The sequence below is a fragment of the Culex quinquefasciatus genome, chromosome 2 (assembly GCF_015732765.1).
Source record: "Culex quinquefasciatus strain JHB chromosome 2, VPISU_Cqui_1.0_pri_paternal, whole genome shotgun sequence".
Lineage (NCBI taxonomy): Eukaryota > Metazoa > Arthropoda > Insecta > Diptera > Culicidae > Culex > Culex quinquefasciatus.
The window spans coordinates 206,928,194-206,954,367 of NC_051862.1; the positions used below are offsets into that span (position 1 = coordinate 206,928,194).

General features: G+C 36.8%; 1 protein-coding gene across 3 annotated transcripts in view; it reads left to right on the forward strand.

Annotated features, from left to right (window-relative positions):
• The window catches only part of LOC6054171 (nitric oxide synthase), a 151,106-nt gene that overhangs the window by 93,583 nt on the left and 31,349 nt on the right, over positions 1–26,174 (forward strand). For all 3 annotated transcript variants that reach the window (XM_038252986.1, XM_038252987.1, XM_038252988.1), the window contains exons 10-13: positions 1,054–1,168; positions 1,527–1,621; positions 6,625–6,769; positions 11,603–11,707. In XM_038252986.1, the coding sequence (XP_038108914.1) occupies positions 1,054–1,168; positions 1,527–1,621; positions 6,625–6,769; positions 11,603–11,707 (460 nt within the window). The remainder of the gene's footprint in view (positions 1–1,053; positions 1,169–1,526; positions 1,622–6,624; positions 6,770–11,602; positions 11,708–26,174) is intronic.

Consider the following 26,174-nt stretch of genomic DNA (forward strand, 5'->3'; position numbering starts at 1 on the left):
ATATAAAAGAAATATATTTATAAAACACTTGGGTAATTCTCTACCAACTCGATTTGCGTGAAACTTTGTCCTAAGGGTAACTTTTGTCCCTGAGCACGAATCCGAGGTCCGTTTTTTGATATCTTGTGACGGAGGGGCGGTACGACCCCTTCCATTTTTGAACATGCGAAAAAAGAGGTGTTTTTCAATAATTTGCAGCCTGAAACGGTGATGAGATAGAAATTTGGTGTCTAAGGGACTTTTATGTAAAATTAGACGCCCGATTTGATGGCGTACTCAGAATTCCGAAAAAACGTATTTTCATCAAAAAAACACTAAAAAAGTTTTAAAAATTCTTCCATTTTCCGTTACTTGACTGTAAAAATTTTTGGAACATGTCATTTTATGGGAAATTTAATGTACTTTTCGAATCTACATTGACCCAGAAGAGTCATTTTTTCATTTAAAACAATTTTTTTCATTTTTAAATTTCGTGTTTTTTCTAACTTTGCAGGGTTATTTTTTAGAGTGTAACAATGTTCTACAAAGTTGTAGAGCAGACAATTACAAAAAAATTGATATATAGAGACATAAGGGGTTTGCATATAAACATCACGAGTTATCGCGATTTTACGAAAAAAAGTTTTGAAAAAGTTGTTCAAAAATGGAAGGGGTCGTACCGCCCCTCCGTCACGAGATATCAAAAAACGGACTTCGGATTCGGGATCAGGGACAAAAGTTACCCCTTAGATCAAAGTTTCACGCAAATCGAAGATGGGTCGGGGCAACTGCTGTGTGAGTTGGCGGAGAATTACCCACTTATTTAATTTGAATCACATTGAAATTGAAATTTGTTGTTTTTTTTTTCATCTAAAGCACCAAAGCCAAATAAAAAAAAAATAACATTAAAGAAGGCTTATTCCTTAAAGAAATTTGTATAGTTTTTTTAATGTGTTTAAAATAAAGTAACCCTTAACAAACCCCAATCTCCAACGCGAATTTCCGACCATACGCATCGATACTAAACAAATTCGACCTCAATCTTCTTTCTTTCCCCCCTCCCAAAAATTCCAGGAACGGCTGCCCGGCGGACTGGGTCTGGATCGTGCCGCCCATGTCGGCGGCGATTACTCAGGTGTACCACCAGGAGATGGCCTGCTACTATCTGCGGCCGTCGTTCGAGTACCAGGTGGGTGTCCCCGTGTGTAATTTTCCGGATTTTATTTCCGGGTCACAGATTATCACTCCTAATGCGAGGGAGGGCGGCGGTCATAAAAAGATACTATTATTGGGGCTTCTTATAACTGTGAAGAGTGGGGAATGTTTTCCAGGTTTGATGCAGCCAAAAAACATTTTACGATTGTACACTCCAGCGGGGAATGAGTTCCCATGTTCATTGGAACTTTTTTTAGATAACAGTAGAAATAAAACAGCTCGTAACATGCAATAGTCGTTGTTACTTATGTCCTGTGAAATTGGGTCTTTTTAATGATGTTAAAGCGGAAACAGCTGAATTTTGATTTTAACCAACTGTTTTTCCTTCTCAGGAATCTGCCCTCAAAACGCACATCTGGAAGAAAGACCGAGGCTCATCGAAGAACAAAAAGCCCCGACGAAAGTTCAACTTTAAGCAAATCGCACGGTAAGTTCTTTAACGTAGCCCGAAAATCCATACGTTTATAAATTGCCTCCCTTCCCAAAAAAACTCCCAATCCAAAAATAAAGCTCCTCTTGACCGCTCACATCCAGCCCATAAATTCCCGGCCCAATTTACTGGAAAAATAATTTCCCATCATATGTAATAACTGCTGTTCTGTTGGTTCATACGCCGGGGTTGGAAATCAATAAAGCGCATTTCACTTGGTTCGATTCTGACGAAGCTCGTTCTGCTACTGCTCTTCAATAGTCTGGAACGTTTCCTCTGGCCTTCGAAACAGGCATGTCAGTGACGAACGGATTTCCCATCCATCTGAGATTTCCGTTGCATAAGTGCCGGCCAACAACCGAAGTCTGAGCTGGGGCCAGTCCAGAGGGCCTTTCTTTTGCGAGCCCATCACCATATTTTTGCCACAATTGATTCGGACAGAAAAGCTCATCAGACTGTGTCCGTCCAGATATGAGTAGAACACAGTTGGTTCTGGTACGGCGAACCATAAATTGCTCTGGTCGGCCGTTTGACTTTTGTTTGTGTACTGCAATTCTGGATATGGTTTGGGAATGGATTAGAATGACTCTGTTTAGTAACAAAATTGTGAATTTTTTTCCTAATTTTTTTCAAATATTTTTTCCGCAGCAAATTTTCAAAAACTAAAAGTATTTTACAGAATACTTGAGTCACCCTAACTGGAAAAGAAAAAAATGTTCTATGAAAGTATTAAGGTCATTGGACTGGGAGTTCCGGTTATGAAGCGTTCTGCTTATTTGCCTCGATGTTATTGATATCGTTTCGATTTATTCTGAAAGATTATTGTTTTTGCTGCTTTTGTGCTCTTCTTGTAGAGAACGACCTCTAGAACGATGTGAGTTATGATGAAGGATATTGCTCTGAGATAATTCACTGCTGATCACACAATCACGTGCAACAAAAACTGTAGGCTTATTTTACTAAACTTCGTAACATTCAATAGCGACTTATGGGACCCCAAGACGGATCGAATAAGCCCAAAACGAACAAACCAAAATGACCAAAATGACCAAAATGCCCAAAATGACCAAATGACCAAAATGACCAAAATGACCAAAATGACCAAAATGACCAAAATGCCCAAAATGACCAAAATGACCAAACTGACCAAAATGACCAAAATGACCAAACTTACCAAAATGACCTAAATAACCAAAATGACCAAAATGACCAAAATGACCAAAATGACCAAAATGACCAAAATGACCAAAATGACCAAAATGACCAAACTTACCAAAATGACCAAAATGACCAAACTGACCAAAATGACCAAAATGACCAAAATGACCAAAATGACCAAAATGACCAAAATGACCAAAATGACCAAAATGACCAAAATGACCAAAATGACCAAAATGACCAAAAAGACCAACATGACCAAAATGGCCAAACTGACCAAACTGACCAAACTGACCAAAATGACCCGAATGACCAAAATGACCAAAATGACCAAAATGACCAAAATGACCAAAATGACCAAAATGACCAAAATGACCAAAATGACCAAAATGACCAAAATGACCAAAATGACCAAAATGACCAAAATGACCAGAATGACCAAAATGACCAAAATGACCAAACTTACCAAAATGACCAAAATGACCAAAATGACCAAAATGACCAAAATGACCAAAATGACCAAATTTATCAAAATGACCAAAATGACCAAAATGACCAAAATGACCAAAATGACCAAAATGACCAAATTTATCAAAATGACTAAAATGACCAAAATAACCAAAATGACCAATATGACCAAAATGACCAAAATGACCAAAATGACCAAAATGACCAAAATGACCAAAATGACCAAAATGACCAAAATGACCAAAATGACCAAAATGACCAAAATGACCAAAATGACCAAAATGACCAAAATGACCAAAATGACCAAAATGACCAAAATGACCAAAATTACCAAATTTATCAAAATGACCAAAATGACCAAAATGACCAAACTGACCAAAATGACCAAAATGACCAAAATGACCAAAATGACCACAATGACCAAAATGACCAAAATGACCAAAATGACCAAATTTATCAAAATGACCAAAATGACCAAAATGACCACAATGACCAAAATGACCAAAATGACCAAAATGACCAAAATGACCAAAATGACCAAATTTATCAAAATGACCAAAATGACCAAAATGACCAAAATGACCAAAATGACCAAAATGACCAAAATGACCAAAATGACCAAAATGACCAAAATGACCAAAATGACCAAAATGACCAAATTTATCAAAATGACCAAAATGACCAAAATGACCACAATGACCAAAATGACCAAAATGACCAAAATGACCAAATTTATCAAAATGACCAAAATGACCAAAATGACCAAAATGACCAAAATGACCAAAATGACCAAAATGACCAAAATGACCAAAATGACCAAATTTATCAAAATGACCAAAATGACCAAAATGACCACAATGACCAAAATGACCAAAATGACCAAAATGACCAAAATGACCAAATTTATCAAAATGACCAAAATGACCAAAATGACCAAAATGACCAAAATGACCAAAATGACCAAAATGACCAAAATGACCAAAATGACCAAAATGACCAAAATGACCAAAATGACCAAAATGACCAAAATGACCAATATGACCAAAATGACCAAAATGACCACAATGACCAAAATGACCAAAATGGAAAAAAATAACCAACATGACCAACATGACCAAAATGACTAAAATGACCGAAATGACCAAAATGACCAAAATGACCAAAATTTTTAGTTTTTAGTTTTTAGTTTTTAGTTTTTAGTTTTTAGTTTTTAGTTTTTAGTTTTTAGTTTTTAGTTTTTTGTTTTTAGTTTTTAGTTTTTAGTTTTTAGTTTTTAGTTTTTAGTTTTTAGTTTTTAGTTTTTAGTTTTTAGTTTTTAGTTTTAGTTTTTAGTTTTTAGTTTTTAGTTTTTAGTTTTTAGTTTTTAGTTTTTAGTTTTTAGTTTTTAGTTTTTAGTTTTTAGTTTTTAGTTTTTAGTTTTTAGTTTTTAGTTTTTAGTTTTTAGTTTTTAGTTTTTAGTTTTAGTTTTTAGTTTTAGTTTTTAGTTTTTAGTTTTTAGTTTTAGTTTTTAGTTTTTAGTTTTTAGTTTTTAGTTTTAGTTTTTAGTTTTTAGTTTTTAGTTTTTAGTTTTTAGTTTTTAGTTTTTAGTTTTTAGTTTTAGTTTTTAGTTTTTAGTTTTTAGTTTTTAGTTTTAGTTTTTAGTTTTTAGTTTTAGTTTTTAGTTTTTAGTTTTTAGTTTTTAGTTTTTAGTTTTTAGTTTTTAGTTTTAGTTTTAGTTTTTAGTTTTTAGTTTTTAGTTTTTAGTTTTTAGTTTTAGTTTTAGTTTTTAGTTTTTAGTTTTAGTTTTTAGTTTTTAGTTTTAGTTTTTAGTTTTAGTTTTTAGTTTTTAGTTTTTAGTTTTTAGTTTTTAGTTTTTAGTTTTTAGTTTTTAGTTTTTAGTTTTTAGTTTTTAGTTTTTAGTTTTTAGTTTTAGACTTTTACACTTGCCTTTTTGAGAAGAACTTTATAAATTCTAGTGAAATATCAGTAAAATTACCAGGAATTGTACAAACTTCTTTTAAAATGTTATCGGCATTGATTTCATCAAACTTTTACTTTATTTTGATATCAACAGATTTGAAGTAACGTAAACAAACACTTCTCCAGATTCCTTTCTCCCCTTGCGGTCTCGTAAATATCACATCACGCAGTCAATAAAAATCACATCTGCAGAATCATCATCGGCTTCTCCTCTTGCGCCCCAAGGGAAAAGGGACTCTCAGACGTCTGACAGTCAAACCGAACCGTCCCCAAAAGGGGTAGGGAGATGCTGAGCTCAGATGACAGTTTGGAATTTGATTGGATTTTCCGCACGGTGGCGGCAAGCCGTGAACGCGTGTTCATTTTTTCTCCCCTGACATACATCGAATGAATGTCTGGTCGAATGATGTTCACTTGACATTGATGACGATTTTTGTGTTGGTTCGGTTCGATAGGTGTCACGGAAGGAAGTACAGCATCAGGGGAAATTGTCTGTTTAACGAGATTTAACGACCTTGTCGAGAGCGATTCACGTGACTTGCTCTATGTGCTTTAGTTTTGGGGAACTAGAAGGAATGGGAAAGCTTGACTAACATTTCAAAATGAATCAAACTCAGAGTTGATAAAAATATCACAAAATTTCAACTGAACTTTTCAAAATTGGATTGAAAGTCACTGACTGAAACGTGGTTTAACTATCCAGACCTACCCAAATAGCCGTTCAAGGTCTGGTTGGTCCGAGTTGCGTTTTCGATAGCAGTAGCAGCAGCTAGTCGGCTTTCAGGATAGAACGACGGAAAGGACGTACTTGATTGCATCCGCGAAACTTTTCCCGGCACGTTTCCGACTCTAATAGTAGATATGGATGCTGCACGTTGATATTAGCATGAGTGATATGACACTTTGCTGGTTTTGCAGCGTCAGGGTTGAAAAGTTAGGCAAAAGTTTTCGAGTTTTCCACACAGTTGGAAGGAGCACGATCGTTGAGGGTACTTAGTGGGTAGTTTGAGCAAATGTTGCTTGGGAAAATTGTTTTCCTTTGGCGAAATGCTACATGTAGTTTCACTTTTTAGGTATGTTTGTTTATTTTTTGATTTTTCACACCAAAAATTATTTTGTTTGAAAAGGTAGTATGGCTTTTACGACCTTTTCGATGAATATTTCAACACTACCGTAACTATTGCATCACATTTACCTAGGTTACGCAACTACCTTCACAGACTTTTGAAATTACTATGCTCCGTGGATCCCACGAAATTACCCCAGGTTTTACATCAAAAGATACGTTCTGCCTCGTAGTTCTTCTCGCCATAACGTCCTGACACGACAGAACGTTCAAACCTCTAAAAAGCTCCTAACCTAACCTCATTTCTACGTTCTCTTGCACATCACACTCTCTCCCAATTTCTCCACAGGGCCGTCAAATTTACATCGAAATTGTTCGGGCGCGCCCTTTCCCGCCGGATCAAGGCAACGGTCCTGTACGCCACGGAGACTGGCCGCTCGGAGCAGTACGCCAAACAGCTGGTCGAGCTGCTCGGACATGCATTCAACGCCCAGGTGAGTGAGCACCGGAGCATGGTTCCACGACTTTGAATATATCCCTTTTTTAGGGCTGAGTGTTGGTTCTGGGAGAAAGTGTTTACGGATGGCGCTCTATTGGGGGTTGATCTACGTGGGAACAATGTAGTTCGGGGGTGAGATTGAACCACCTACGTCTGACGGTGAATGTCTGTGTTGTTGCGCTATCACTCAATCACATGTCGGTGTGCATTTACTGCTCCGAGGGATGGAAGGATCCGGATCTGAGATTGGGAACGAAAACAACGTTCCGGACATGGCCAGCAACCCACCACACAAGTCGAAGGGGAAAGGTGAAAATATGCAAATCAAATTTGGTAAACCCCAAGTAGTCACGTATTCATTGGTTCGATTGGATAACTTGGTTTGCCATGCTTTTTGGTGGGTGTTGAACTTTGATGGGTTTCGGGAACCAAAATATGGTGCACTTTGATTGAAATTTTAGGGTTTGTGGTGCCAGCAAATTTAAAATTGACAGTTTCGAATTTGTTTAAAATCTTTCAAGTTCTCTCCATTTAATTTTAAAAGTTTATTTTTGGGAAATTTTCAATAACTCGGTTTTTTGAAAATCTCCCAGGTAAATTGATGACTGATTAATCCAAAAAATATAATTCTAAAACCGAAAAAAATTAAACCTCTACAAAACTATTTTGAGCCATATCTTAAAAATGTAACCAAAAACTACAAGTACAGCTTTCACTCCAACAATAGCCATTGCATTGGTGGAAACTTTCACTTCCCACGCAGAATTTCCTCGCCCTCGAAAGGGCTACGTGACAAAAGAGAAAGGTTTAGTCTGGGAAAGGCAAAACACGCGGCAAAGCTGTCGCTTAAGCAGCTCATTTCCCCGCGACACTCACTCGATGACAGCTCGTGTCAAAAGAAGAAGTGAGGAAAAATGAAAGAAACAGCAAGCCGCGCTTTTCGCACTTTTCCTTTCCTGGGGGTTTCACACCCGTCCTCGGGGGAACTTCCGGAACGCAGCAACACGTGCCGATTTCAATTTGCTACCAAATTTACGTTAAAATCCGGTTGGCATCACAGCTCTCTGACTGGCAGCACTGGCAGATTGGGATTCAGAAGAAGGAGGGAAAGACAAAACAACCCACCAAGTCGGAAAAGCTCTGGGTTTCGTGCAAATCACTGACGGAGAAAATTTCCCAGACTCTTTGGGGAAAAGCGGTTTTACGTTTTTTTAGGTTTTCCATGCGTGATGACAAAAAAAACTTGTTTGAAACAATTCGAAACAATTTGAAAAAAAAAATATATTCAATTTGGAATAATTTGAAACAATTTGAAACGATTAGATACAATTTTAAGCAATTTGAAACAATTTGAAACAATTTGAAACCTTTTGGAAACAATTTGGAAACAATTTGAAAACAATTTGAAACAATTGTAGAAAATTTTAAACAATTTAGAAATTGTTTGAAATAATTTGGAAACAATTCAGGACAATTTGAAACCATTTTAAACAGTTTGAAATAATTTGGAACAGTTTGAAACAATTTGAAAAAAATGAAACAATTTGAAACAACTTGACAAAATTTAAAACTATTAAGAAACAATTTGAAACAATTTAAGAGAGCAATTTTTAGCATTTTGATATAATTTTAAACAATTTAGAACATTTTGGAATGAATTTAAAACTATTTAAGACCATTTGAAAAAAAAAATTGGAACAATTTTTTAACCATTAAAAACATTTTTTAACAATTTGAAACGATGTAGAACAATTTTGAGCAGTTAGAAGCAATTTGGAAACAATTTGGAAACATTTTGAAACAATTTGAAACAACTTGAAACAATTTAAAACGATTTGGAAATAATTTTTAAACAAGTTAAGACAACAATTTTTAACATTTTGTTTTAATTTTGAACAGCTTTGAACATTTTGAAAACAATTTAAAACAACTTAAGACCATTTGAAAAAATTTGGAACAATTTTTAACCACACTATTCGAAACAATTTCAGACAATTTTTAAACAATTTGAAACAGTTTGAAACAATTTGCAACAATTTGAAACAGTTTGGAACAATTTGGAGCAATTTGAAACAATTTGGAAACAATTTGAAACAATTTAAGACAATGTGAAATAATTTTAAATAGTTTGAAATAATTTGGAACAATTTGAAATAGTTTGAAGCAATTTGGAAACAATTTAAGACAATTGGAAACAATTTTAAACAATTTGAAATAATTTTGAACAACTTGGAACAGTTTGAAACAATTTGAAACAATTTTAATTAATTTGAAACAATTTGAATTAATTTGAAACAGTTGACACAATTTAAAAACGAAACAGTTTGGAACGATTAGATACCATTTCAAGCAATTTGAAACAATTTGCAACAACTTTAAACATTCTGAAACAGTTATGAAATAATTTGAAACAATTTGAAACAATTCGAAAATAGTTTGAAACAATTTGGAAACAATTTGAAACAATTTAAGACAATTTGATGCAATTTTAAATAGTTTAGAATAATTTCGAACAATTTGAAAAAACTTGAAACAATATGAAACAATTTGGAAACAATTTTAACAATTTGAAAAAAATTGAAAAAATTTGGAAACATTTTGAAACAATTTGACACAATTCAAAACGATTTGGAAGCATTTTTTACACAATTTAAGACAACAATTTTTAGCATTTTATAATAATTTTGAACTGTTTGTAACATTTTGGAAACAATTTAAAACAATTTAAGACCATTTGAAAAAATGGAACAATTTGAAACAATGTCAAACAGTTTGGAACAGTTTGAAACGATGTGGTTCAATTTTGAGCAATTTGAAATAATTTGAAACAATTTGAAAACAATTTGAAAACAATTTGGAACAATTTGAAACAATTTGGACACAGTTTGAAACTATTTAAGTCAATTTGAAACAATTTGGGAACAGTTTGAAACAAATAAAAAAATCAAAATTTAAGGAGTTTGAAAAAAATGAACAATTGGGATAAACTTTGGATATAAATTGGAAACAATTCAAAGCAATTTAAGCCCATTTAAAAACAATTGGAAACAATTTTTAACTATTTTTATCAATGTTAAACATTTCTATGCAATTTGAAACAATTTGGAACGATTTGAAAAAAATGACCAATTTGGAAACAATTTGAAACAGTTTGAATCAATTTGGAACAATTTGGAAACAATTTGAATCAATTCGGAACAATTTGAAACAATTTGGAAACAATTATGAACAGTTTTAAATAATTTGGAACAATTTGAAATAATTTGTAGTGCAACTATTTTAAACAATTTTATACAATTTGGAACGATGAGGAACAATTTTGGGCAATTTGAAATAATTTGAAACAATTTGAAATAATTTGAAATAATTTGAAACAATTTGGAACATCTTGAAACAATTTGAAACAATTTGGAAACAATGTGAAAACAATTAAGAACAGTTTGAAACAATTTGGAAACAAATCAATTTAAGAAAATTTTAAACATTTTGAAACAATTTGAAACAATTTGGAAATAATCTAAAAAAGTTTGAAACATTTTGAAAAAAAAAAAACAAATTAAACAATTTGTTTTTTTTTTTTACAATTTGAAACAATTTGAAATAATCCGTTTTTTTTGCTATGGAACACTCCCACTTAACAGTAACCGGTAAACCAAACATTACCGGTCCCGTTTCGAGGCAGGTCCTGGTTCGTGTTGAAACACTGCTTGTGTCGGTTTTCTCACTACCGATTTCCCAAAGCCCCCGAGGATCCAAATTAGGAACAATGAAGCCGTCTAGGAGTTTACTTCCGCGACATGGCGGAGATTGACAGCTGCGGGACGGGCGGAAATGATCCCAACAACGACGTAATTCCTAGTCGCGTATACAAGGTTTGGACCTTGTTTTGGACTTGGTCATACACTGCGAACTTGCGAAGTGTGTTTGTTGGCTGAGCAGATTGTGTTAAGTAATTTAGTTGAATTGGCGAAAATAGGGGAAGGGAGCCAATTTTTGATCTTTTTTACATGTTTTGTTGAGAAGTTTAAATTTTAAGCAAGATTCAGCTGAAAACATAACTTGGAATTTCAGGAAATCAACCCAAATTAGGTCCCTTCTCCAGTGAAATTAAGATGTTTCCAGCCAGAGAGTCAGTGTCAACGTGTGATAACGTGGGATAATTCGTGCTAAGGTAAATTTACATGGTTTAAATCGATTTCGTCTGTTGCCCGTTGATTATGGGTGTAAATATTCATGAAGTCATTCGCCTGGTCAAAATTTTAAATTACTAAAGTTTCCGAGGGATTGAAGCCAGCATGCTTCAACTTTGGGCACGAAATTCGGCGTATTTAATTACGATGATTAAAGGGTGTGTTGGCTTGCAGAACGTGGAATTTCTCATGAACAACAGCAGATTGAATATGAATTTCAGTTGTCACTAGTATGGTTTTCAATATGTAAAAGGACTGAGAGGCTAAATATTTTTTTAGTCCACTTTCTAGAATGTATGCGTAATTAAATTAAACAAAAACTGGGTTTTTTTCTTAGAATGGCGTTCATATGAATAAGTAGAGCGAAGTAGCCGTGTAATGAGATATCAAGTTCCTGCATTTAAACCAAAAACTTTTAAATTGCAGAATCAAGGTTAAGCAGCGAACTTTTCGCAGAAGTTAATTTCAAACTGCGAAGTGGGACAAATTAAAGTGCACAAGAAACTAGCTCCACGCGGGGATCCGATGCCATTAACCGCAAAGATTAACTTTTCAAATAAACTACAAAGTTGACTTTCTGTTACCATTTTTTTTTTTTTGCTAACAAATTTCCCCCTCTCTCTCTTCCTCCCACGCAGATTTACTGCATGTCGGATTACGACATCTCATCGATAGAGCACGAAGCCCTGCTGCTGGTCGTCGCGTCCACGTTCGGCAACGGAGACCCACCGGAAAATGGCGAGGTAAGTTTCTGTTTCAGCTTCCGACCACTTCTACTGCTGCTACTACTAACACGGCGTCGGCGACCTTCAATATTTTATGCAACACCTTCCCTTCCCCTTAACTTTTAAGTTTTCCCCGTTTATCCCATCATTCTTGCTTGTTTTAAGTGCCATACACACACACACAAACGTCATCGTCATCATCGGTGTGAGCTACAAAACGCCGAAAAGTGCGCGTTGTACAGATTTGCTCCCGACAACAACGAGAAGGAGGTGATGGGAGAGAAACTTTTCATCTTATCGAAGCAGTAACGGGAACATGTACAATGGGGTGAATGGGACAGTTTGAAGAAAAATCTTTTAAATAACAATAATTTACAACAGGAGGTTTATCTTAAAAATATAAACAAATACGATCGTTTTTGATTAACAGCTATGTTTTGAAGTCACATTTTTCTAAGGATCTATTGTGGCCATGAAACGTTTAAAATGGAACTATTTTAATTTTGATTTGAAAGAATTTAAAAAATTTCAAATTTCCAACGATTTTTGCAAATCAAAATAATATTTAAGAGTATTTTTTTTAAAAAAAGAACCGCTTATTATTGAAAGAATAGAAAAAATCACAAAATCATTAAGACAGTCAAGAATAGGTTTTTAACGTTATTTGGCATAATGACCCATAATAGTCAATTGGCATAATAATATTAAATTTTCAACATTAATTCAATATTAGAATCTCTTTAAAGAAGACACCGTGACTTGTGACAACTGCTGAAACTAATTTATTTTTTTTCATTCTTTAAGAAAGGAAAACTCTCATTACTATGGATAACTGTTAAAGGAAAATTCAACTTGTGTCAGCATGCTGCAGATATCACAAGTCAAAGGGGTTGTCCCTTCCTTAAAGAAGGCAAAATTCAACTTTAAAGGGAAATTTCAACTTTTGCCCGCAGTTTGACAGTCACGAGAGTTTTCTCTTCTTTAAAGAATGCAAAATTCAACTTTAAAGCGAAATTTCAACTTTTGCCCGCATTTAGACAGTCAAGAGAGTTTTCCCTTCTGTAAAGAAGGGAGAATTCTACTTAAAAGGGAAATTTGAACAACAGTACTGACAGACCAGAGAGTTTCCCCTTCTTTAAAAAAGGCAAAATTCAACTTTAAAGGGAAAATTAAACTTTTGTCAGCAGTTATCACAATAAAGGCGAAATCCGAACACACCACACTTTAAAACTGTTCCCTTTTCGAAATAAAGTACATTCATAATAAAAATAAAACATTTCTGGGGAATGGGTCATTAGGGTGTAATATGGTTGTATGGAAAAAATAAAATTGTCAAATTAGTGAGCACAGCACTTTTCAGTTCCTTTGGGGCCCTAAACAACTCCTCAAAGTTTGGGACCGATAGGATTAGTCCTCACTCTGCGCAAAGCGATTCAATTTTCCATACAAATTTGTATGGGGAAAACCATTTTTTTGGATTTTGATATTTATCAAATCCACGTTTCATGCTATACCAAAACCGGACTCATATTCGAATGCTCTGGAATGTCCTCTACTTCTTTCCCGAAGAGAGTACGGTGCAAGCTTGCCCCTAAAAAAAGATACAGCGTGTTCAAAACTCTTCTAAAATGTGTTTTTTGCTCGAAAATCACGTTTTAGACGAGTTTTGAGGACGCTATATCTTCTTTCAGGAGCAAGTTAGCACCATTCTCTCTTCGGCAAAGTTGTAGAGCACATTCTAGAACATCCGAATATGAGTCCGGTTTTTATAAAGCATGAAACGTGCATTTGATAAATATCAAAATCCAAAAAAATGGTTTTCCCCATACAAATTTATATGGAAAATTGAATCGCTTTGCGCAGAGTGAGGACTAAACCAATCGGTCCCAAACTTTGGGGAGTTGTTTAGGGCCCCAAAAGGAACTGAAAAAGTGCTGTGCTGGAAAATCGATTTTGATATTACACCTTAATGGGTCATTCTGGGGAATGAGTTTCTGGGGAATGGATCATTCTGGGGAATGGGTCATTCTGGGAAATGGGTCATTCTGGGGAATGGCATTCTGGGGAATGGAATTCAGGGGAATGGGATTCTGGGGAATGGGATAGAACCATTCAGAAGTCGAACTTTTTTTTCCAAAGAACTGCTCATGATCAAAATAATGGAAAAACTCACAAAAACATTACGACAAAAAAGAATATTACTTCAAACAAAAAAGGCTGCTTTTAAAAATAAATTATAATCTTAAAAAATATTTTAGAATTCATACTTTTTTTTGAAGAACTGTCATGTTTCAAAGAATGGAAAAACTCATAAAAATCAAGAATAGGTTTTTTGGAATAAAAAAAAAACATCCGAAATATTTTAGAAGTCGAACTCTTTTTTCAAAGCACTGCTCATGTTAAAAAAATGGAAAAACTCACAGAAATATAACGACATACCAGAAAAGGCTGTTCTTAAAATGAAAAAAAAAAATAAACCTTTCAAATACTTTAGGCGTCGAACTTTTTTTCAAAGAATTGTTCATGTTTGAAAGAATGGAAAAACTTACAAAAATATAACGACAAATAAGAAAAGCTTGTTTAAAAAACCCGTTTTAATCCCACCAGGGGTGAGATAGAACCTTTCTTACTAAAGAATATAACTTCTCTCAATTCACAACATCGACTTGATACAAAAAATCTTATGATGAAAGCAAGGTATTATGAATGATGTGTTTTCTAAAAGAAATTGAAAACGCAATTTTCACCTATCGAATATTTTTAATCGTACAAATTCTTAGCTTCCAATGCGCAAGTGACGACACACACCGCGGTTTTGGTTTTCTAGTTTTGGTACGAGCCCAAAAACCGAACAAAGCAGGCGCAAAGCAAAACCGAGTTAACCGCACAGTGGGAAGCTTACCATTCAGCGTCTACGAAAGTGAGAGAGTCAGAGATAGATATTTTTACAACCGCACCACTACACACTCAATCGCAATCGAGAAATTAAAAGTGAGAGTGTGTGCAACATGGAGTTAAACTTTCTATGAAGATGCTGTGAAGGTTACCATGACTCTTTGAAAAGTTTAACTCCATGTTGCACGCACACACTCTCACTTTTAATTTCTCGATACCTTAGGTAGATAGCCATTGGCGTCGCGAGCATTGAAAACTTTGAAAACGATATAAAGCTTAGAAGCTTCGAAAGCTCCTATTGGAATCCAATGAACTCTGTTAAAAAAAACGACACGACAAATGAAGCCTACTTAAAGGCGATTTTAGGAGCACACGGGAAACAAATTGTTTGTACCCGGATGAATGTCCTATATCAAAAAAGTTTTTGCATTAACATTGGACAGTTATGCAAAAACGGACAGAGCAAAAGAAACCGAAAAGCTACGATATCTTACATGTTAAAGGAAACATCGGTAGACAAGCTACTACGAACGTGTATAAGTCGAGCCGAAACATAAACGCCAGCATTCTCGCGCCAGTATTCGAAGCTCAACTTGACAACTTGGCGACGAAGCGTCGAAAATCGATGCAGTGTGATTTTTTAGCGATTTTTCGGTTTAAAATTCATGCTGAATCGACATATTTACGAAGCTGGACATGACGTCCTGGCTTAAAGTAAAACCTATACCTTTCTTTAGTAAGAAAGGCAAAAAGTAAATCGTTCTAAAAATTGATCGGGATTGCCGATCGATGTCGAATTTGTTTCAGATGCTCACTGATGGTCTGTACTATGAATGTAGCAAGAAATTTCGAATAAAATCAGAAATGAAAAATGTTGGCGAAGGTCACCAGGTGGGCTTTTACCTTTTTTTAGGGATTTTGTTTCTTATGGTAGGTCAGTCAAACGGCTCTAACTCCAGAACCATATTATGAATCTGGATGAAAATTTGGGAAGTTGTAGAGCTCGAAAAATGCCATTTTTGAGATAAATAAAAGATAAGAAAATGAAAAAATTGGACCATATTTTCATTTGAAAACTGTGTATTTTCTGGAAAAGTCTGGCCGCATCCGAAAACAGATGGATATTTCGAAATTTGCGCGGCAACTCGCCCAGGTTCAGCACACTAGCTTTCATCTGCATTTAGGAGAATCGAAATCGGATTTATGGGAGCTGAGAACGGCGCGACACAAATTTTTGCAAAATTTTACCACATACGAACATCACTCGACCTCCACGGAATTTATTTTCTCAAAATTCGAGGATTCGAGATAGACGAGTTCTATCAAGGTGAATCGATAGAGCGTCGAAAATCGATGCAGTGTGATTTTTTAGCGATTTTTCGGTTTAAAATTCATGCTGAATCGACATATTTACGAAGCTGGAAATGACGTCCTGGCTTAAAGTAAAACCTATATACCTTTCTTTAGTAAGAAAGGCAAAAACTTGAAAAATATTTTTGAATTCGAACTTATTTTGGAAGAACTACTCTGCCCCTGTTCGCATAAATGTCCCATATGCATTTTTATCGATTATGAGTTAAGTACATGAATAGCTTATTTGCATGTGCAACATTATGCTACATCAATAATATTCACCACTTTGTTCTATAAATTCAGAAATCAACGACAAGTTCGCTGGTCTCATCTGAAAAATGTTCAGATACGGGTCACTTCGTAAGAATGTTCACAAATCAGTCCCGCTCAGAAATATTATGTTCTAAACTCACCTATTTGACTTGATTTCATCTTTGATTTACACAGCTTAGCTACAATCCGGCCATCCGTGAACGTTTTCTTTTATCCGATGCACACACAAATCTTATTACAGTTGAATTTATTCACTTTGAAAAAATGAAAATTTCTACATTTCCAAACGAAAAGTTTGTTTACCACTGGAGTTGCCTTGATGGCATGATCGGGCTGGTTTGCGAACATTTTGATGAACCATGAAGAAAATGTTCACATATCAGGTCCCATCCTGCGTAGTTTTTTGAATCGAAAGCAATAAATCAAGACAATTATCCACATAAACTTAACAAAAGCATGAATAAGAGTTTGTGTATGATCCCTGTTGAATTAATTTCCAGTAAAATTGTTGTACCGTCATCTGGGGCGAATCGGGACTACAGTCTGAATAGGGACAGCAGTTTTCAGAGCACTTAAAGTTTTTGAATTTGGAAACGGATGTACACATAACAACACATTTTGTTGGTCTGAGTCTATTCTAACCAAAACCAATTAGAAAAACCAAACTATTGTGCTCCAACATGGTTAAAACTGCTGTCCCAATTCGCCCCATGTGTCCCTATTCGCCCCAGATGACGGTATATGTGAAATTCATGACAAATATTTTTTCAAACTTCCAAGCTCATTTTATCAACTTGCTGAAAATGCATATGGGACATTTAGGCGAAAAGAGGCAGTAACTCATGTTTGAAAGAATGGAAATCTGCTAAAAAAATTGTTTGGGAGTTATTCTGTCTATTTAACACTTTCAGCCCAACATTTAAAAAAAGTTAACTGTGGGAATATGATTGTTTTTGACCATACGAAACATATAGGCTATCTTGGGAAATTTTTATTTTTAGGTCATTTTTTAACGGGTAAAAAAGATCATTACTGAAAGGATGGATAAACCAAGGATTAATTCACAGAAAAAATCAGACTTGTTTGTAAGAAAATATTGTTTTCAAGATTTTTTTTAGAAGTTTATTATTATAATTACCTTCGACCTTTTGTCCATTCGACTTTTTGTTCACTTTCGGACTTTTGTCCATTCGACCTTATGTCTTTCGACCTTTTGACATTCGACCTTTTGTCCATTATACATTATGTCTTCCGAACTTTTGTTGCAAATCCAACAACAATTAACAACAGTTAGCATAAGTTTAAGTTCAGTTGACAAAAGTGGGCATGACATTTAACAACAATTAACAATAGTTGACATAAATCTAATCTAATCTAATCTAATCTAATCAGACCCTAGCGCAGCCAATCTTTCGAAGGGATCCTGGAGAGTGCCTTAGGTTAGATGACGCCTAGCACTCTTCTTGTCATTTATTAACATTTGTAGTGCGCCATTGCATCGGAATGCATTGAAACATCACAAGCGTTAAAGCGGCCAGGCCTACTGCGTAAAGCCGTATCGCAGAGATGATTCGTAATTGGGTTGAGTTTGAGCACTGAGTGTTCGAACAACAACACAATTCTGAATCGATAGGGGAGGAAGAAGCGTGGGGACACACCACCATACGCTCCGAGATTTTGGTTGTATTCGTTGGGAGCACCATGCTAAGAAGGTTTGGCACTCCGGGACCCTCTGGGATGGGACATTGTATTTCCACGAATGCCTTGGACACTATTTACCGTGGTTATAGCGCCACAACTCGCTCACAACAATTAACAATAGTTGACATAAGTTAATCAAAACTAACAACAGTTGACATAAGTTACTAACAGTTAACAACAGCTGACAAAATGACATAACAGTCAACTACAATTGACACCAGTTGATTAAGTGAATTTGTCAAGTTCTGTACAAATCTTGCCACATCACCCTATTTTCCCACGCTGCCTTTGATGCTTTTCTCGCAACAACGTCCGGAAAACTGATTTCCCACCTCCTAGCTAGAAGCGCCGATTTCGGAGGTCGGTCTTGGAGCAACTTTCCGGGATTCCGGTCTGCGCGCCAAACTAACCGCATAATTTGCCGTGGCGGTGACGACGGCCAAGACGATGCTAGTACCAACTTGTAGTTGTAGCCCGAGAAAGGAAAGGGGTGGGAAAAAATAGGGAAGCGTTGATAATCAATCTTCACGGGGATTGTGGTTTCCACCGCGGCACGCGGATACTGCGCTGAAGCCTGAGATGGAGGTTGATGGGGATGGAACGACGGAAGAGCTGTAGGAAAAGTCGAGTCAACTTTGCTCGTCCAAAGTGATGGCGTTTATCACGGACTAAGAAGAAGGATTACATGAATTGGCGATAGTGTTACTTTATGACTTTGAAGATTTAAAAGTGTGGAAGCATGAAAAAGTGATGAGGTATGCCAACTGGTTGAAAGGGATCTTACAGTTTGCCAAGACGTTCATGTTGGTTTTTGTGATAATTAAATCAAATTTTGAATGAAACCTTCTGTTGGAGGACCACCCTGTTTATATCACAACACCTTTAAATAGTTTGGCTGTTTTAATAATTAATTCATATTTTGAAACTAAATCAGTCCCATATTGTCAATAGTTATGTTGGACACAATTTCAATTGCTTTTTGTAATAAACAACTAAAAAAATTGTAATTCACCTCACTTAAGTATTATCCTTCCAAAGTTCAACTTTTCAACAATGAAAGGTCTTCTACAATGTGAGCTAATGTGCATCCTCCGTGCAATCAACCATGCAACCAACAGAGTGCTAAACCACCCTCAACTGGTCATCACTCAACACCTTCAAGAGCCATAAACTGCGGTTCTTAGTAGGTTTTCTCTTGACACAGACACAAAATGCATCAAAAGTCTGTAACAATGCTACAATTTGACTATATTTCGGTTCAGACAAAAAAAATTAAGAATGTATATTTTAACACTGTGCTTCAAGGCTACGCCCATACAGTCCCGGAGAAATTGCTAAATTATTTGAGGAAAATAAAGAATTTTTCAACATCTCAGAAATTCATTTCTTACAGTGCACCTCTCATAAAGTGGTGCAAAGTGGCACTTGAAGCACTCTGTAATCCAGCCAGTAAATCACCACGTAATCAACATGATTAACACAACACACCAGAGCGGCAGCAGCGCCGACGAGCGGTTGTGTGGCGGGAAATTCGCAAATTAAAACTAAACTGATTAAATGCTTGGCATTAAGCTGTCCGGTCACGAATGACTGCACGATGTCCTGGGGCAAGGGATGCGAATAGAGAGGGGATGAGTTTTAGCCACACAGCAAATTGAGCTGCTCAAATGGTTGGCACGATTTGCCACGTGGACTGCAAATCATTCTTTACGCAGTGGGTTTAAATTTATTTAAACTTAATTGGGTCCTAAAATTAAGTTTAAATTTGTGATATCATCGTTTACAACGATAAAGCTTATTTTTCTGAGTAAAAGTTGAACGACCCCAAAAGATTAAAAAAATTTTTTTTTTGAAATTCACTTCGCGGTCCTTCTTGACAGAAAAGGTCCTATTTGACAGTTCGTACTAAGGGGACCATAGTAGATCCATCTAAAAAAATCTTGTCAATTAAAATAATTAAAATTAAAAAAATGTGGTCATAAAGGGTTTCTAATCGTGTTTTTTACCATATTTCAATAGTGCTTCAGGACCCTATTTAACAAAAATTAAATATTAAATCGGTAAAAATCAGGATTTGCTTTGTGTCAAAAATGTTCTATACTATTACAGTTAAACCTCGTATAAGAGCGCCTCGCATATGCAACTTTGCATATACGAGTCATTCCACCTGATTCGGTTTTGTCGCAAGAGTTGCATATCCGAGGTACAGGGCTTATGGGATTTTGGCTATATGGGAGACATGGGCTATATTTTTATAAAAAATCATCTTAACTGTGCAAATTTATAGTGTTTTGGAATCGTTATGAAGTCAGCTATACAGCTACACCAAATTTACATGGTTTACGATGTTCTAGGTCATCCGAATCTTCGTCAAGTTAAGGCCTATGTGTTCAACGCCGTACAAGTATGAGGTAGGCGATTTGACTGTGGTTATTGACCACAGATCATATCCGGATAGCCTCAGGGAGGTTCAGGGACTAGTCTACCGATATGTGGCGATGTTCTGGGTCTTCTGTAGAGTCCCGTGAGGTACGTCCGATGGGTCTACCGCCGTAACACGGAAGAGGTCAGTGGTTTTTGACCTCAGATCATATCCGGATAGCCTCAGGGAGGTTCAGGGACTAGTCTACCGGTATGTGGTGATGTTCTGGGTCTTCTGTAGGGTCCCGGTAGTTACGACCGATGGGTCTACCGCCGTAACACGGAAGAGGTCAGTGGTTTTTGACCTCAGATCATATCCAGATAGCCTCAGGGAGGTTCAGGGACTAGTCCACCGGTATGTGGTGATGTTCTAGGTCTTCTGTAGAGTCCCGGTAGTTACGACCGATGGGTCTACCGCCGTAACACGGAAGAGGTCAGTGGTTTTTGACCTCAGATCATATCCGGATAGCCTCAGGGAGGTTCAGGGACTAGTCTACCGGTATGTGGTGATGTTCTGGGTCTTCTGTAGAGTCCCGGTAGTTACGACCGATAGGTCTACCACCGTAACACGGCAGAGGTCAGTGTTTTTTGACCTCAGATCATATCCAGATAGCCTCAGGGAGGTTCAGGGACTAGTCCACCGGTATGTGGTGATGTTCTAGGTCTTCTGTAGAGTCCCGGTAGTTACGACCGATGGGTCTACCGCCGTAACACGGAAGAGGTCAGTGGTTTTTGACCTCAGATCATATCCGGATAGCCTCAGGGAGGTTCAGGGACTAGTCTACCGGTATGTGGTGATGTTCTGGGTCTTCTGTAGAGTCCCGGTTGTTATGACCGATGGGTCTACCGCCGTAACACGGCAGAGGTCAGTGTTTTTTGACCTCAGATCATATCCAGATAGCCTCAGGGAGGTTCAGGGACTAGTCTACCGGTATGTGGTGATGTTCTGGGTCTTCTGTAGAGTCCCGGTAGTTACAACCGATGGGTCTACCGTCGTAACACGGCAGAGGTCGGTGTTTTTTGACCTCAGATCATATCCAGATAGCCTCAGGCCTCAGGAGGTTCAGGGACTAGTCTACCGATATGAAGAAATGTTCTGGGTCTTCTGTGGAGTCTCGAGAGCTACGCCTGAAAGGTCTACCGCCGTAAAAAGGCAGAGGTCGAAGGTTTTTGGCCTTAGATTATATCCAGATAGATTCAGGGAGGTCCAGGTACTAGTCTACCGATGTGTGGTCATTTTTTTGGGTCTTCTGTAGAGTCCCGGGAGTTACGACCAACGGGTCTACCGCCGTAACTAACCAGAGGTCGATGGTTTTCGGCCATCGGCCGTTACTCCTGGGACTCTACAGAAGCCCCAAAAAATGACCACACAGCGGTAGACTAGTCCCTGAACCACCCTGAGGCTATCTGAATATGATCTGAGGTCAAAAACTCCTGACCACTATCTTGTTACAGTGGTAGACCCATCGGCCGTAACTCCCGGGACTCTACAGGAGACCCAGAACATCACCACATATCGGTAGACTAGTCACTGAACCTCCCTGAGGCTATCCGGATATGATCTGAGGTAAAAAATCACCGACCTCTGCCGTGTTACGTCGGTAGACCCAACTCCCGGGACTCTACAGAAGACCCCAACTCCCGGGACTCTACAGAAGACCCCAACTCCGGGGACTCTACAGAAGACCCATCACATTACCACAAATCGGTAGACTAGTCCCTTAACCTCCCTGAGGCTATCCAGATATGAACTGAGGTGAAAAACCTCCGACCTCTATCTTGTTACGGTGGTAGAGCCATCGGCCGTTACTCCTGGGACTCTACAGAAGACCCAAAAAATGACCACATATCGGTAGACTAGTCCCTGAACCTCCCTGAGGCTATCTGAATATGATCTGAGGTCAAAAACTTCTAACCTCTATCTTGTTACGGTGGTAGACCCATCGGCTGTAACTCCCGGGACTCTACAGAAGACCCAAAACATCACCACATATCGGTAGACTAGTCCCTGAACCTCCCTGAGGCTATCCGGATATGATCTGAGGTCAAAAACCACTGACCTCTTCCGTGTTACGTCGGTAGACCCATCGGACGTAGCTCCCGGGACTCTACAGAAGACCCAGAACATCACCACATATCGGTAGACTAGTCCCTGAACCTCCGTGAGGCTATCTGGATATTATCTAAGGTCAAAAACCATCGACCTCTGCCTTGTTACGGCGGTAGACCCTCCAGGCGTAGCTCCTGGGACTCTACAGAAGACCCAGAACATTTCCACATATCGGTAGACTAGTCCCTGAACCTCCCTGAGGCTATCCGGATATGATCTGAGGTCAAAAACCACTGACCTCTTCCGTGTTACGGCGGTAGACCCATCGGACGTACCTCACGGGACTCTACAGAAGACCCAGAACATCGCCACATATCGGCAGACTAGTCCCTGAACCTCCCTGAGGCTATCCGGATATGATCTGTGGTCAATAACCACAGTCAAATCGCCTACCTCATACTTGAACGGCGTTGAACACATAGGCCTTAACTTGACGAAGATTCGGATGACCTAGAACATCGTAAACCATGTAAATTTGGTGTAGCTGTAAAGCTGACTTCATAACGATTCCAAAACACTATAAATTTGTATAGTTTAGATGATTTTTTTATAAAAATATAGCCCATGTCTCCCATATAGCCAAAATCCCATAAGCCCTGTACCTCGCATATGCGTGCTTCGCATAAGAAACCCCCATATGAGGTGCATATGCGAGGTTTAACTGTACTCTTTTCTAAATGCTAACCTTCTTCTAAGGAGAACCTTGGGAATAAAAAACAGTGTAAGTCCCAAGAAAATTAAACCATTATCGGTTTGCACGCTTTGTCTGGTATCCCTGCTCCTCGTGCCAGAGTGAAGGGGTTGGTTTGCGTGCAGATAAATTTGTTCCGAGCGCAAAAATGGTAATGGCTCGACCATTATAAATAAACATAAGTGGTCCGGAAAAACGAAACCAGCGCCACCTCTCTCACAGTGGGAGGAAACCTCAAGGAAATAACAAGTCTTAATCAAAATGTGTTGTTTTCTTTATTCTTAGCTGAGGAAAAGGCAAGAATGTCAGGGTTGAAGAAGTCTCAATTTATTTGAGCTATTCAACGATCTAGATCAAATCGACGATGACTTCATTTGGCAAGTGCCACAGTTGGTTACAATTGGAGCACGTTTTCACGCGTTTTCGCCACAGCTGATTGAGAGGGACGCAGCTGTTTCGATTTTAAAATTTCGAGTGTATGTGAATTATGATTGACAAACAAAGAAAGTTTGCGAGACAAATGATCGAAATAAGTCAATCTCTGAGAATAATTTGGGAAAACTATAAAGTCAAGCTTCGTTCCCGCCTGGGGTTTCCAAGTTGAAATATTCCACTTTAATACCCTTTTGATCAACTTTCGCACTCTTCCCTCGCGGCGGTGGCAGCAAAATAAATTACAGTTGCAAAACATGTGTGAATATGATTTATTTTCTTTCTGCGTGCCGGCGCGCTGCTGATGCTGATGCACGGAGGGAAATACCCGAGCGAAATAGAGTTACTTCAACTCTGTATGTTGTATGCTACAAAGAATTATGTGAGTGTGTGTGGCTTCATGCCAGCGGGGTGACAGCATGAAAAGGAAAACGGTGTTGGAGGAGACTTTTATAAAGGAAACTCTGTGGGGAGTTTGGAGGAATCGCACGCATTTTCCACTAAGTGGTGAGGAGTTTAATCTAGTAAATGATTCATGGTTACAATAGATGAATAATTGCTTTTGTAGAGTGTCATTTTTCAATAAAACTCCCTCAGGACATAGATGATAGTGCAGCGGTTCTCAACCTTTTTCAACCAATTCCCCCTTGGATTATTTTCAAGACCTTCATTCCCCCCTTCAATTATAAATTTAGTATCAATTTACTTAAACCATAGAAAGATTAGAAAAAATCATCAAATAATCACAAAATATTTTTTACTCTTGCAATAAAAGAACAAATTCTCAGGGATTTGTTTTAACAAATTTTTAATAACCTGCTCATGGTCAATGGAATGCAAATGTCTAGAGAAAAATTTAAACAGCAAACAAATCTCAAAAATCTAATACAAATATCTTTAAGATTAGCTCATAACCAAAAATAAATCAGAACTCGAGGAAATTATAAAAAAAATAATGCACTTCTCATATTTGAAAGAATGTCAATGCATTCTGTATCACAGACATTTACAGCTAATTTTTGAAAACTAGAACAACAATATTCAAGAATACTTCATGTTTCAAACAATATGAAAATTCGGAAAAATAGATTCCTTCGAAAAAACTTTCATAGTTTTTAGGTTTTTGAACGTTATATTTTAAACATTTTCTAAAATAAAACCGAAGAAAATGGCAAGTAAATTCACATATTTCACAAGAAATTTATAAATAATTATAAGCAATAAACTTTGATAAAAGTGCCCTAGATTTTTATAGTTTTTAGTAAATACGCTCAAAACATTGAATTCCTATTGCACATTCCGCAACAAGAATGGCCAAATTACCCCCCAGGGGGGAATTCCTCACCGGTTGAGAAAAACTGTGATAGTGTGAACTTAAGTAATAAAGATGACATTAATCAACATTAAAAATATTCCTCAACAGATGAAAACATATTTTTTTTAAATAATAATAAAATAGCATGTAATTTCAACATGCACCTATTCTTGGCATATCAGCACTATTTCATTAGATCACAGCTTCTAAAAGCATTTTAATTTAAAAACGAGTAACAAACTGTTTGACCAGAAGTACAAGCAAGTTTCTCTTCAATTTGGTTTTAATTATTTTTGTTAAAATAGTAAAAATCTTTGAATTAGATGCAAATAGGACCGAATCCTTAACCAACCAAGACAACACAAGAATTCCGTTTTTTTAATACTAACCAGTTGCGGTTATTTGAATATTTGTCTAAGGTGATTGTCAATTCTTTGCAATTAACTGTTGATTTTTAATTACAACTGTTATCAATTCAAAATATATTCTTACAGTTTAAAACAGTTACAGTGATTTTTTCTTCAGTCATATCCGTAATCTTGCCGGCACTCGAAAAAGAGATTTCTCGTAAATGTTACCAATAACAAAAAAAGGCTTTTGATCTCATATAAAGTAGCATGATTTTGAATCTATAGTTTAATTAAAAATAAAAAAAAGCCCAGACAATGTTTCGACTTTTTGAACAATTTTTTTATCGATATCTTTTTAAACAAAACTCATTGCTTCCTGTAAAAAGTTTTTTGATAACCCAGCCTTTTGGTTGAGCAATATTCCAAAATTTTAAGCATCGATTTTTCCATTTTTTTTTGTTGTTTGCCTTTAACTTTGTAGTGGCTTTCCCAATGAACAAAGAAGCCATTTGAGCAATTCTCTACCAAAACCGGAAATGGATTTTATTTGTATTTTTTGATTTGGCTCAAACTTTGTGGGGGCCTTCCCTATGACCAAAGAAGCCATTTTGCATCATTAGTTTGTCCATATAAATTTGGCAGCTGTTCATACAAAAATGGTACGTAAATATTCGAAAATCTGTAACTTTTGAAGGAATTTTTTGATCAATTTGGTGTCTTCCGCAAAGTTGTAGGTATTGTTAAGGACTATTTGAAAAAAAATAGGTACACGGAAAAAAAAATTTCCCGATTTTTTTATTAACTTTTTTTTCACAAAAACTCAAATTCCCAAAATACGTATTTTTTTATTTTCGAGATTTTTTGATATGTTTTAGGGGACTAAAATCCGCAACTTTTGAACTATAGAGAAACATGGTCAAAAAATCTGCCGCCGAGTTATGATT